General features: G+C 44.7%; 1 protein-coding gene across 3 annotated transcripts; it reads right to left on the minus strand.

The window, feature by feature from the left end:
• Positions 1-1,351: 1,351 nt before the first annotated feature.
• Positions 1,352-13,572, minus strand: LOC123071466 (E3 ubiquitin-protein ligase BRE1-like 1). 3 transcript variants are annotated; one of them, XM_044495031.1, is made up of 20 exons: positions 13,323-13,572; positions 12,200-12,857; positions 10,496-10,657; positions 10,327-10,414; positions 9,887-10,090; positions 9,610-9,777; positions 8,610-8,803; positions 8,441-8,524; positions 7,858-7,977; positions 7,582-7,768; positions 7,327-7,487; positions 7,163-7,234; positions 6,929-7,005; positions 6,442-6,636; positions 6,200-6,272; positions 6,038-6,124; positions 2,438-2,575; positions 2,157-2,359; positions 1,910-2,075; positions 1,352-1,831 (listed from the first exon to the last, which is right to left on the minus strand). In XM_044495031.1, the coding sequence occupies exons 2-20, from the start codon at positions 12,299-12,301 to the stop codon at positions 1,700-1,702; spliced, it is 2,613 nt and encodes an 870-aa protein (XP_044350966.1). In that variant the 5' UTR covers positions 12,302-12,857; positions 13,323-13,572; the 3' UTR covers positions 1,352-1,699. The 3 variants fall into 3 exon arrangements, with proteins under 3 accessions (XP_044350966.1, XP_044350967.1, XP_044350968.1); XM_044495032.1 differs by lacking the exon at positions 12,200-12,857; XM_044495033.1 differs by lacking the exons at positions 10,327-10,414; positions 10,496-10,657; positions 12,200-12,857; positions 13,323-13,572 and having other exon boundaries at positions 9,865-10,090.
• Positions 13,573-13,841: the final 269 nt, after the last annotated feature.

Below are 13,841 nucleotides of genomic sequence, written 5' to 3' on the forward strand. Positions count from 1 at the left end.
CCAATTTCCTCCTCCTTCACATAGTACATGTAACCACTCTCCCCATACCCTTCACTAGCAATAAGTGATTGTACAGTAAGAAAAGAAATATCTGACTCATATATACCCCTTTTCACAAGGTTTCTTCCTTCTAAATGAAACCATATCTCCCACTTTTGGTCATCCAAACTGCACAAATATGTGCTCATCAATTGAATTAAAATTGACAGAACTAGAATTGCAATAAAGTTTACTAAACATGTTCAACAAACATAAACAAAGTCTCACTAAGTTGACAGATTGAAGAAAACATGTGCATTTTAAGCAAGAGATTCTCCATACCTGCCACCCTTAGAACATCCAGGCGCCGACGATGACTTGGTGAGCGGTGCCTCCGGCTGCTGAAACCCTACCTGCGTCGCGTAGCTGCTGCTCCCCAACTAGTTATTCACTTCAGAGAACGAGCCCACAATGTCCAAACTTGTGCCACCGGCGTCGCTGTGCGCCGCCGCCGTCTCCGCCACCCATATCGCCACCGCCCCCGTCCGGAATCACCGACGCCATAGCGGCCGCCACCTAGGTCAGACAAAGGACAGAGGGAGAGGAAGGAGAGAGTGAAGCACGAGAGGGGAATGGATTGGATCAGATCTTGACCGTTCCGACCGACAGCCGCCGTTTCCGACCGCGGACGCGCCGTTAATGGCCGTTAACGCGCGGTGGACGTCGGTTGGCCACCGTGGCACCTGAAACATGGGACCGGCTGGTCAGTTTGGTGATTAGCGCGGGCGAAGCGGACGGTTTCGAGACTTGGTAGTTTTTTTGCCACGGATTAGGGCAAAACTGGTAGTTTTCTGTCACATTTCCGTGAAATGTGGTAGTTTTTGGTTAAATACTCGAGTTAAATTGCTATCTGCAGCAACAAATTAAATCTTTGCCCTCTGTGCAAAAATTAATCTCTGCTTAGGTGTTGATATCTGCATCAGAAACCATAGAAATTCCCGACCATGTACACATCCGAGGAAGCGACAAGCCGCCATCTTCTCCGAACCGTTGTGCTGCCTCCGTCTCTCCCACCGGAGCCACCATAGCCTCATATTTGCAAGTACGAGGGTCAGGAGAAGTGACTCAGTTTTTCTTTTGGTGTAACAATTCTGTCTGTCGCACGAGTAGAATTCACAAGATGTGGGAGAGGATTTTACCCAGGTAGAACCCGACGGTTTGGGACTCGATATGGCAGGGAGTAAAACCAGTCAGGTTTGTAACGCTGACAAGGATTGAAGGGATTATTCGACCAAGTTTCAACCCCAATCCGAGCCGATGCAGTGGTAACCAAACAAGGCCAAGGGGAAAATCCCATCGGGATGCCACGGCATGGGGAGAGAAAGGTGCACATCTATGCACCTTAGATTTTCCAAGCATACAATGATACAATCTATGGTATTCTTTTGCAATCACTAACTCCTCTTCCTTGACATGTCAAATACTAGAATAATAAAATGTATATGCAAACAGACTACAAGCTATTTCAACAAGAAAATTACAAACTTTACAACGGAGCGGCAAGCCACACTCGCATAGCGCAAAGCCACGGGCATTGTGCCTGCAACCTAAAGTATGCTATGGGTCCTCTTTGAAGAAATTTGGCAAGATAAGCTACATTTTCGACTGAACCAAGCAAGCAGCACTTCAGTCATTTGTCCTAGATGACCCCACTACAGCATCATATATAAATCGGCTTCACATCATTGGCCCCAAAGCTTAATCCACAGGAAGGACATCTCCGCTGGCGGTTTCGAAGTAACTTCTGTATACAGTCATTGCAGAAAAGATGGTAGCACTTGGTGATCACGACCTAAACGGCACCGAAGAACGAGTTGTCAGATTTGATATGGTGACCAAGGTTATAGGAAAGGAAGGCAGCACTATTCACCTCTTTCTGTCGGTCGCGGCAGACACCACACTTCAATATTCCCCTGTACTCATTGACCTCCTGATGAACCTTTTCCAACAACGACGAGGCTTCTGTCTTCACTCGAAGAGAACTAGCTTTCCTTGACATCGATTCCAAGTCATCCTCAATTCTCCTCTTACTAAACCTGGAAAACACCATTCAACTTGTGACAGAAATCTGGAAGTCACATGGAGTATGGAGAGAATAAATCTCTGTAAACAATTACCTATCCTTCTCTAGTTCTACAAGCAACCCAGCAACTTCTAGTCGATTCCTCCCGACCTTGGCTTGTACTTCATCCATTGACTTCCTCAATTGTTGAACCTCTCCCTGTACATCCACCAGCTTTCGTTGAGCATTGCCTGAAGATACAGAATGTCGCCGTCCATCCTCTGAAAGTCTCCCTATCTGCTCTGACCAAACTTTTAACTGCAAATGGGCAAGGAAAAACATGTGTTCAGCACTCCCTAAAATATGATGTTCGCCCTTTTATGCGTTAAAATTTACCTTGTCGTCAAACTGGGCAACTTTATCTTTGTAGAGATCCATCAAGCTCTTTGCCTGCCGTAAATTCCTGTTCAGGTTGCATACTTCTAAATGCAAAGTATCCTGTGCCTGTTTCGCCTTAACGCCTTCCATAAAGATCTGTAGTAACATGTAAACATAAGATGGTGCAGTAGAGGTCTCTGTTCAAAAAGATTCTTGTACTTCTATCTCCGACAAATAAAGATAAACATGACTCTAGAATGACCATCTTTGATTTTTCTTGTGAAAGCTATGCTGATTAATCAGCCAAATATGTGCACACATTACTAATTTGAAGTTTTCTACACAACTTCAGTATGTAGCACCACACCTTCTCTCTGCTGTATAACCGTAGCTGTCATTTATTGCTGAACAGAAGTTGGGAATGTAGGCAGACCACAACAAAAACATTACTTATTTTCAAGATATTGCTCCATCCAACTTGAGCATGTGTTCACCATTTAGACAGACCATCATGCCAGTAGGTGTTAAGAGCGATGTTTGGACCAGTCAGTAGAAATGAAATGATAAAATATTTTGTTGCAGAATAGTCCAACTGACTAGCTGGCAACAAAATGACATGTAAGATGGTGTTGCCAAAGAAAATGGAACATATTCTTGTGCTTTTGCACAAAGTATGCCAGTTTCTGCTCCCTGCACGACCAAATCAAGAGTCATCCTTGACCTTTGCTTGTCTTATCCATCTATTACCATACCAGTTTGTCGCATCAACAAGAGATAAGCACTAATCCCACAGTGGCAGCATTGGCATATTACTTCCATAAAAGAAGATTGGCACAGGAAGGATCAGTTCCTTAGAAGTAGATATAGAAAATAGCAAATTGTATTGGAGACTTGGACTCACGGCCTTGTCTCAGTCAACCCCCTCATCTTGCCTTTTATTTCTCCAGCCACCTAGATTTATCTCAGTCTGGATCAAAACCCACTGCCGAAGTGGCCTGGAACTGTCTGGGTGCCACTGGTTATTGGCTCAAGTATATATATCGTTTGCATCTCCTCTTTTCTCCCATCTTCCTCCTCCTTCCTCTTCCTTCTTGTCTCCTTCAGGCCCATTACGTACTCTAACACTACACCCCACCTGGACATGCAGCTTGTCCTCGAGCTGCAGCCTAACCAACTTATAACCATGACTCGACGCAACACAAACCTAACACCTAAAAACAAGCCTTTTACATCTCGGCTTGTTTTATTACTCTCAACCTAAAATGGACTAGGACGCTTTATTTTGGACCCCTTAACAAAAAGTGGACACCATCCACACGGCGGACGTGCACATGTACAACCACCTGGATCCCATGGACACCATCTAGACAAAAGGAGTGCATGTGTATGGCCACCTGGAAGTGGTCGCAAGAGCGACCAGCAGAGGTGCCCTCACGGCGGCCGGCGGAATGCAGTGGTGCTACGCAGTGCGCTCTTGTCGGTGACACCCTGCCTTCTCCCTGCTAGACGGCTGTTGGTCTGCACCGCACAGGGAAGAGTGGAGGGCTTGCGATGGAGAATGACGAGGAGGGGTGCACCCCCTCAACCGCCGATGTCGCAGACTTTGAGGTCACTGCCTGCGGGGAAAACAACATGCCCGCCGCCCGTGGGGGAAATCTTATGCCCAAGATCCCCGACGCAGTGGACGAGATCGAGGTCCTTTGCGCAGCGAAGGGCAACTTGGAGGAGCGGCAGCTACAGACCACGCATCTCCCGCACACGTCGACGCGCTAGAAGGCCGCGCGCAGCAGCCTGCAGCCTCACCGCCGCCGACACGTGGCGGGTAGCGATCCAAGACGGAAGCGGTGACGGCGATGGCGGGGACTTGATCTGCTGGATGTGGACGCCCTGGCATGGCGGCGCTGATGAGAATGAGGTCGTCGCAGTCCCGTCGTAGGGCACCCATACTGGGCGGCGGAGCTGACCGGCGGTGGCTGTTGCAGCTGCAGCGGCTGCTGCGGTGTCGCGCCGGGCAGCAGCAGAGGCTGCTGCGGCGGAGCGCCGGGCGCGGCGGAGGCCGCCAGGAGCGGCGGCTACCACTGCAGCCAGGGCTGGGCGGTGATGGCGATGGATGGCAGCTGCAGCAGCCCGGCGAAGGCCGCCTGGTGCGGCGGCTGCCATGGCAGCGCGGGGGCGGCGCAGCCGGGTGCGGCCCGTAGGACCCGGCCAAGAACAGGTGGATCTCCTTGACCGCCTTGGTTAGATCCCGCAACATCCCGAACACCTCCTACGGGGTGAGGAAGGCGGGGGCGGGCGCGACGGAGGATCCCGGCGCGGGCAGGAGCGGGGCGACTGTCGTGGTGGTCGCCGGAGGCGACGAGGTGACCTAGAGCAGAAGAGACGGGCTTGGCAGCGGTGAAGACATGATCGAACCGAAGCTAGCTGATACCAAATTGTTATGGCGCTGCTAGAAGGAGGGCGCGAGAGGGCCGGCCGAGGGCCTTTCTGCCCACGGCCGGGCAAGAGGGAAGGGATTTCCTTCTTAATTCTTGCTTGATTCAATTGATACATCTCCTCTCTTTATATAGAGAGGCTTACTTGACTCCCAAGCAAGTCTTACTTGACCCCTAAGCAAGCGACTCTTATCTCTAATTAACCCTAAGACTAACGGGCTATACCGCCAGCCCAGGCCATTAAGGCCCATTACGTACTCTAACACCTCTCCAAGCAGTATGGGAATGCTTTGGATGCCATCCTAGCGCGTCTTCTCCCTTACAACTGCTGCAGATCAGAAGGAAGCGGCATGGAGAAGGGTAGGCTACACAGATGGAGAGGCAGGCAGTGTCCTAAATTTTCAAGCAGAAGGAAGGTGAGCATGATGATTCACGGCAAGGCCATCAACTCAAGTAGTGATGCTGACAGCTTTGGTTAGGGCGGGGTCAACGGCCTCGAGGCATTGACAAGGATACAAGATGTTTATTGTGTTGTCCTGGTTCAAAAAGCGAAGAGGAAGGATGCCACACTAATTCTGCCACACAGGAGTTAGTGGACTAGGCCAGAGAGCTTTGTATTCAGCTTGTAAGTGGTCGTGTGTGCTCATGAAATCAAGCCTAAGTTGATATTCACAGAAGGGAACTTGAAGCCTGCTATTTGGTTATGTGTCTTGAAAGTCTGCTAAATTTGTGTTGCAAATCATCTGGCATGTAGAGCACAATTTGAGTAATTATCCATGCTCAAAACAGAATTCTGTTGAAGTCTAGTACCAATATGTCTTTGGTTTCAACAAATAAACCAGGGGGTTAATCCGCCATGCTCAAAAGAAAAATATGATGCTCCAGCTCTACGTTTTTTGTTAATCTGACGTCAGGAGATTATAATGCTCTGGCGGGTATCATGACAAAATTACCATTACCGGCATGAAAACCTGGATAAGATCATGGTGGCAATCTAAACCTTCTAGTTGCATATTTAAGTTACTGTTGGCATGTAATTATGGGAACTGAAGTAAAAAAACAAGCTTTAAGTGAAACCAAAGTCATCGTAAACATAAGTAGGTGGTTTTAAGATTACACTAATTAATGTTGAAGACAAGGATACATCAACATGAACACAGAACAGCAACTGAGTCCATAAAATTACCTTTGTATTGTGGTCATCTCTCTCAATAATTTGCTGTAGCAATTGTTGATTTTGTGTTTGTATATCTTCATATGCTTGCCCAATACTCTGAAATGTCAAAAATGAACAGTTCTAGAATGCTGATTTTCTGTATTTTTACGAAGATGTAGAGATGAAACATACCTCAATCTCTGACAGGTACGCTTCACCTTCTTCATGTTTTGATTTCAATAATTCAGATAAACTACCAATATCCCTGTAACGCACAGGAAATTCACCAGTAAGCACCTTTTTCACCAGTAAAAATAGATGATGTATCCAGCTTCTGCCTACTTCAACACATGCAATGGCATATCACAGCAAAGTGCAGAGATTCCAAATATCCAGTAGAGAAACTACATCGGAAAAGTATAAATAAAATGTACCTTCTGGCACTCTCCATCTTCCCCCTTAATTCAGCAATCTCAGCTTCACCACTTGCTAGTCTCTGCTGAGACATTGCTTCAGCTTCAATGGCTACCTTAACACGCTGTTCTAGCCTACTCTCATCAAGAGAAGATTTGAGGCTATGGACATGAGCCCATTCACAATATTCTCCATCTTTGGACTCCAGCAAATCTCTGTCACAAAACAATAAGGGGTGGACATCAGAACAGTAGAAGTTTGTTTTAGTCGGACTACTGAACTTGGTACGTACTCCCTCTGTAAAGAAATATAAGAGTGTTTAGATCACTAAAGTAGTAATCTAAACACTCTGATATTTCTTTACGGAGGGAGTACTAAACAACGTTTAAACGCTCAGTACATTATTCGGATGATCTGATCTCTAGACTAAATAGGAGAACAAACATGGTGGAACACGATAAATTTTAGAAGTAGTTTCATGAAGGATTTCTGCTGTAATAAAACCACCTTGAATCAGTAGAATCGCGTTTATACATTTCCACAAAGAGCTTCAACTCGCAATTCGTTTGCCTTAGTTCACAAACCTACACAGCATGTGAATTCAATAGTTTAAGAATTCATAAAAACAACATGAATGGAAATTAAAGAAACTAGCTAAAACAAGCCATTTCCTGATGGCTGGTGAAGACAATGGAATCCAAAAAAATTCTAGTTAAATCAGCAATTTTTTAATATCGGTACCCTGGATCGTAGACCCCTTGTCTCAGATCCAGCGTGAGCAGATCTACATAATGATTCGTCGATAGTGTGCTCCTGTAAAGCACAAAACGAATAGCTTAAATTTAACTGAAACAGTCACAAAACACTCATAAACTTCTTCAACAAGCTCGTATAAAGAAATTTACCTTTCTAGCCAGAATATCAGAAACAGAGTGAACTTCGGCTCGCAAAGAATGCAATTCTGAAGCATCATCCTTGTACTTGGATAATTCAGTTTGCATAGCACCCATTTCTCCTGGCAGTGATGACACCAGCGCTTTAAATTCTGATATGATTTGGTTCCGACCTGAACATTGAAAGTGTTTACTTATTTATATTTGGATATGGCCAGAAGAGAATAACTCAATGTTGTTAGCAAAGTCAAATAAGAATCATCATACCAGGTTCTCTCGAAGATTCTTCAAGTTTCAGCGCAAGCATATTCTTTTCATCAACTACTTTCTGCCGATTCTGTTCTAAAACTGCAATGCTTGACTCACAATTCAGAGATACCCTATGAGGAATTCCAGACAGATCAACTTTTACATTAACTTCCCTTTCTTGCCATATCAATTTATCCTTATTAACCTGAAAAGGCAAGTAGAAGCTTAGCCAAACATAACATACATAACTGAGGCTCTTTGCTACATGACATGTAAATTATGCTGAGTAACCACCTGTAATTTCTCTAATAGCATTCGGCAGTGGTCCAACTCTGCTTGTGACTTTTGGAGTTGATCCTTCAGAACTTGGAAAGCTTTTGAAGAAGAAATGCTCTTAAAATCCATCAAAGTGTTCTGGTCATAAATAATAAATTACAAAGGTGAGGCATGCAAGAATATTTTATGAAACACATCTTTCTTTACTCTAAGATTGACTCCAACGTTGAATCTCAATTAAGCCATGTTATCATTGAAATACCAGCCAATAGATCAAACTCAAATACAATATTAATCTCAGATAAAATAATTAAACGATGCTTGATTAGGCATCTTTTAGTTGAGAGGATGGAAAATCAAAAATATAGATTTCATGAAAAAACATCTCTTTTTGAACGTCTGTATGTCACCCTCTGGAGACTACAGATAATCTAGGGTTACTTTCGTTAGTGTTGGTACTTGGTAGGAAAGCAAATCCAAAAAAGCTGCAGCACGGGTGGAAAATACTAGTACTACATATCAACCCTGGAACAACACTAAAAAATGTGGAACAGTGTTACTTCACTTGGTATTGGCACACCTAAACAAGCCGCGTGCAAACCTGGAAGGTAGACAACTTGTTCAAAATTTCAATTCTATCTTCGTGAAGTCTCCTTATTTCCACCAAACGTTGTGAAATCAGATCCTGATCCAAGTAACAGAGCAAGCTACATTAGGTTCAGAGCAAACATAGGCAACACTGGAAGTTAAAGAAAAAACTTAATATTTACCGTAAACTCCTTGTGACATGCCTCTAGATCCTGCAATTCCTTTTGTTTGTCTCTGACATTATCCTCAGGCAAGCTTTTATTTCCTAAAGTTGGAAATAAGATTGGAGTTCCATGTGTAGGGTCTCCCTGTGCTTTGAGGACTGCCAATTTGTGGTTGCTTTCTTCCAACTCAGCAACAGCACTTGCCAACTCCTCTTGAAAAGTTAAAAACATCTCAGTCAAGTCGATTTGACGATCCTTAACATTAGTTGCAAATAGCATCATAGGAACATATATAGTGTGCAAACATTGTCTGAATAGTTCCTCACGTCTAATCAGTCTGAAGGGCCACTGTGTGACCAGGTTGGTCTAGATGCAATGCAATACGGTTGAAGTGATCCGATTAATCCTCAAAAACAAGGATCAGCGTATTATTGTTGCGTAAGTACAGAAATCTTAGCAGAACAAAATAAACATTCCTACCTAGCCACTATATCTCATCCTGGCTCAGTCCAGCATGCAGTGTGCTTCCAGTGAGGGAACCCCCGGCTCTGCCTCTCTCGCATATCCAGATCTCTTTTCCAGTCGCCTCTTTGTCCCAATCCAGCTGAGATCTCTCCATTCCTTCTGATCTCTCTCCAACTCTCTCCTGTCTATTATATATCCTCTCTCAACCCCTCTCTTCCCTCTCATCTCCATTCATCCTCTCTAAACCTTCCTATTATCAATGTCTGACCAGAGGTAGGAACCGGTAGCAACTACGTGAAGACAAGAACAGCAGACAAGTGAAGAAGGTTGTGGTGGTAGGAACACGTCGAGGGATTGTCGGTGGGAAGGGATTTAAGGAGAGTGGGTGGTTAGATATTGATAGATTTGATGGAAAGCATGATGCGGCGGCATATCAGAAGGGTATTGGCAGGTATGAAAGATGTCAAAATAATATATATAATAAGACATTAACAATCTGTCGTATGTAGCCATATCTACATATGTAAAGCATCTCGTGTTTAAGCAAAGATACCTTTAAGGAGTTTCTGTTCAGCTTTGCTTCGAGCGTTTAAACATCTCTCTTCATGGTGCTTCTCTGTTAACCGCCTGTGCTTCAAGTGGAGATCACTAAGTTCTTGTATGGCATCATTAAGCTGTAGTGACAGCTCAGTACCAGTAGTTCGCAATTCCCTACTACGCTCTGCAGTGAAGAAACAAAGTAAGGTAATGTTACCAAAGGAGTATGGAATTTTCAGTCCTTTAGCTGTAATTAATAAATAAATATTACCAAGGAAATGTGAAGAACAAACCATTTTCAGGTAATGCAGCAAAGAGATCTAACAGAGACTTCTTATTTGCATGCCATGAATCATTTGATGAGAACAATATATTCTGCAGCACATCAGTACTTGACGAGTGTACATGGTTTTCCAAATGGCAACCTGAACTTTCTGTGGCACCTGTCTCAACAAGTCTGCTAAGGAAGTCCTTGTCTTTTGGGATGCATGTGCCATCTGAATAGGAAATTAGAAACTAAATCTTGTAATACTTGGCACAATACCTAAGTTTAGAATATTTCACAACCACCAAAATAAATCAAATACAATAAAGTGCAAGCTTCATAGATTGCAAAAAAAAAAAACTTCATGCAGACCGTAACAAGAGTGGAGAAGACACATATACTGCTTCCATTACAACTTTTTATACATGACAAAATTCAAAATCAATTCAGGTAAGAAGAAAGTCATACCTGTAGACACATTGCTAGGACCTGCACTGCAGGAAGGATTTTGAAATCCACTTTTGCAAACAGAAATAGCCTTCAAATCTCTCACAAGCTGTTCAAGTATAGCATTTACCGTAAAGAAAAGGAAGACTTGTGGTATTTTGCAGTAACAACAAGGTTGGTTTTAGCTTACATGCTCCCAAGACTTGTTAGCTAGATCTTGGGTCTCGTGGTGAGCCTTCTGTTTCTGCTTGAGATCGTCAAATTTACCCTCGAGGGCATGGTACTCAAACTTATGGACAGCTAGCTGTTCTGAAAGCTTTTGGTTTCTGTATTTAAGTACAGCAAAATCAAGCTGCCAACCAGGAAGAAAGTTACAAGTTAACACCAAATATAGAAATATACAGAAGAATTAATGAAATTGCAGTGTAGAAAAGGCACAAAAAGGAAATCCGGTTTATGAGCATGGCTTGGCAATATTGCTGTAATGAACGATGCAAGAACAAAATCTGCAGAAGAAAGTATGGCAAATAATAGAAGTGCATTAATGATCATATATCTGTTTTGTGCATCCATATGCACAGTGGTCTAAACATCGCAACATACACCAAATAGAGCTATATTTAAAATGCAAGCAGCAATTTATATCCAATTTTTGCAAAGGTACATGTTATTGTATCCTCAATCATCTCTCTAAATGCATGCTAGATTTGCTTCCATGGCGACACGGCTTTTACCATATATATATAACACCAACCATGTCTTGAACAATTTCAGCAAGACTTTTTAGGTCTAACTCAGGGAGGCAACATGTAAAGTTGTACAGTACACTTTGCAGTGAGATAAAGTTACGATTGACAAATGCAGATTTGACAACTGTTCATGCATATGTCAGTAGGCTGCCCATGCAACGCTCCAAGGTAAACTCTGAATGCAAGCAGGCTGGCTAATCCGGTAAAACCGGATATGCCCAAGGTAAAATAACTTGTATTGCGATCTGAGAAGCTCCTGAACTAACCTGGCAATGTCGCCGACCCCGGCTACCTAATGTCCCGGCGACACAGCTTTTACTATATAACACCAATCATGCCCTGAACAATTTCAGCAACACTTTTTAGGTCTAACTAAGGGAGACAACATGTAAAGTTGTACAGTACACTTTGCAGTTAGATAAAGTTACGATTGGACAAATGCGGATTTGACAACCATTCATGCGTATGTCAGTACGCTGCACATGCAACGCTCCAAGGTAAATCCTGCACACAAGCAGGCTGGCCAATCGGTAAAACCAGATATGCCAAAGGTAAAAGAACTTATATTGCGATCTGAGAAGCTCCTGAACTAACCTGGCAATGTCACTGAACTCAGCTACCTAATAAAGGATACAAATAAAACTAAAGTAGCAAGCCTTTACAAACCAGCCTACGGCAAGCAAGCGTGAACTACTTGACAACTTGAAATGAGGAGTGTACCTTCTTGTCGTGAACAATAGCGGACTGCCTAAAGACTCTAAATGAGGTGTATATCTAACAACAAGACAATTAGGTCTAACTAAGGCAAGAAGAGAAGTTATGCATCAAACTTTACAGCGAGGTAAAATTGCGGTTGAAAAAGTATGGACATGCAAACCGTTATAGTGGGACACGCATGCAAGGGGCAACTGGATTGCCAAAACCAGCTTAAACAGACATGTAGCTCTAGGTAAAATGACTCTTTTTGTGAGGTAATAACTGTTATTGAGATTTCAGAAGCTCCTATAGATTCATGAACTACCCTGGCAAGGTCGTTGACCTGGACTACCTTATGCACGATCGAAACAGTTGAAGTAACAAGTCATCACACAGTTGCCTACCTTAACAATAGTGAACTACTTAGAGACTTCGAATGATGCGTATACCTTCTTGTCGTCAGAGGAAGGCGGAAGCGCTGGGCGCTTGGCGGGAGATACAAAGGAGTCAGAGAGCCGCCGCTTCCGATAGGGCTCACCGGTGCTGCCCATAGGTCCAAGCCTGACCAGCCGTCCCGCCTCGTCCAATCCGCCGCATGCGGAGTACACCAAACTCAGAAAAACCCGAACCAATCCTCACGACAACACCAGCCCAACCCGACGCCACAACCCAAACCCTACCCGACCACGCGATGAATCAGAAGCAGCAATTTGTGAGGGTATGCTCGCGGAACGGAGCCAAGGGGAATTGGTAACTGTACTGTGCGGCTTAATTTGGGATTACAGGTGGTCAGATTGAATCGAAGAGATGAGAGGCTGAGAATTAGAGGTAGTTTTGGTGTGCAGTGCGTATGCGTGTACTGTGTGAAGAGTCTAGCCTAGAGATTGGAGAGGAAGAGGGAGGGGAGGAGGAAGAGACGGAGAGCAGAAAAAGGTCATTTTACCTAGGGCTATAAGTCTGTTTAAGTCGGTTTTGGCAATCCAGTTGCGCCTTGCATGCGTGTCCCACTATAATGGTTGGCAACTTGGCATGCCCATACTTGTTCAGCTGCAATTTTATCTCACTGCAAAGTTTGGTGCACAACTTCTCTTCTTGCCTTAGTTAGACCTAAAGGGTGAAATTGCATACAACTCAGCAATGTGTGAAAGTGCATACACGTCAGCAATGCTGGTCAATAGTACAAACACCACCAAGTTTCCAAAAAGATTAAAATCTATTATGAACAAAAAGGGACATCTTCTAAAAGCAGTGCACTTGCCAGTTAGTTATAATTGCAGATGATTCCTGACTACTAATTCTTGACTGCAATCATGTCATTTTCTACAGCATCTTTTTTTCCCCTTCATAGGAACAAATATTCCAATTAAGAATAGTGCAAAATAACAGGCAGTATTGAGCATGTAGTGGCATAAGCTTCGCCATGTACCTTTCACCATGAGAATCTATCTACCTAACTATATATGCTGCATATCATTTCCAGAGGAAAAAATGAGATGTTGCACATTATTTAGCGGCTCTGGCATCAGTCGGAAGATAATTCAAGCAATCTTGTAAAAAACTTGTTTCACTCACCATGGGAAAAGCAAAACTTCAGGAGGGGATGCAGAGGTGAGCTTCAGGTGGACAGGGAGCACCGAGGCGGATGCAGGGCATTAGGGGAGCGGCGAGATGAAGAGCGCCGTGAGATGGACGGTGCGGAGAGATGCAGGGCGCGACGAGGCGGCGACGGGTGGCAGTAGCTGCAGGGGGTGAGGAGAGGCGTGATGAGATGGTGGAGGGGTTGCTGAAGAGGCGGAGGAGAGGCGGGATGAGCTGGTGGGGGGGGGGGGGGGGGGGGGGGTTGCTGGAGAGGGGGAGGCCGGCGATGGGCGGCGGCGCTGGGTGAGGAGAGGCGGGTCGCGGTGCCGGGGTTGCTGCGGGGGGGACCGGCGACGGGCGGCGGCGCTAGGTGAAGAGAGGTCGGTGGCGGGTGGCGCCGGCGGCGGAGCTGGGTGAGGAGAAGCAGGCCGCGCTCGGGGCGAGAAAAGCAGGCTGGTGGATTAGGTTTTTTTTTAGTGTCTATATTCATCAGCTAGCCCATTTGATTCGGGC

The sequence above is a fragment of the Triticum aestivum genome, chromosome 3B, assembly GCF_018294505.1.
Source record: "Triticum aestivum cultivar Chinese Spring chromosome 3B, IWGSC CS RefSeq v2.1, whole genome shotgun sequence".
Classification (NCBI taxonomy): domain Eukaryota; kingdom Viridiplantae; phylum Streptophyta; class Magnoliopsida; order Poales; family Poaceae; genus Triticum; species Triticum aestivum.

Coding starts and splice junctions, on each gene's coding strand:
- LOC123071466 (XM_044495031.1), bottom strand. CDS start 12,301: ATGGGCAGCACCGGTGAGCCCTATCGGAAGCGGCGGCTCTCTGACTCC. Junction 7,006..7,162: donor CAAGGGGTCTACGATCCAGG/GTACCGATATTA, acceptor CATGCTGTGTAG/GTTTGTGAACTAAGGCAAAC. Junction 2,076..2,156: donor GTAGAACTAGAGAAGGATAG/GTAATTGTTTAC, acceptor GGTGTTTTCCAG/GTTTAGTAAGAGGAGAATTG.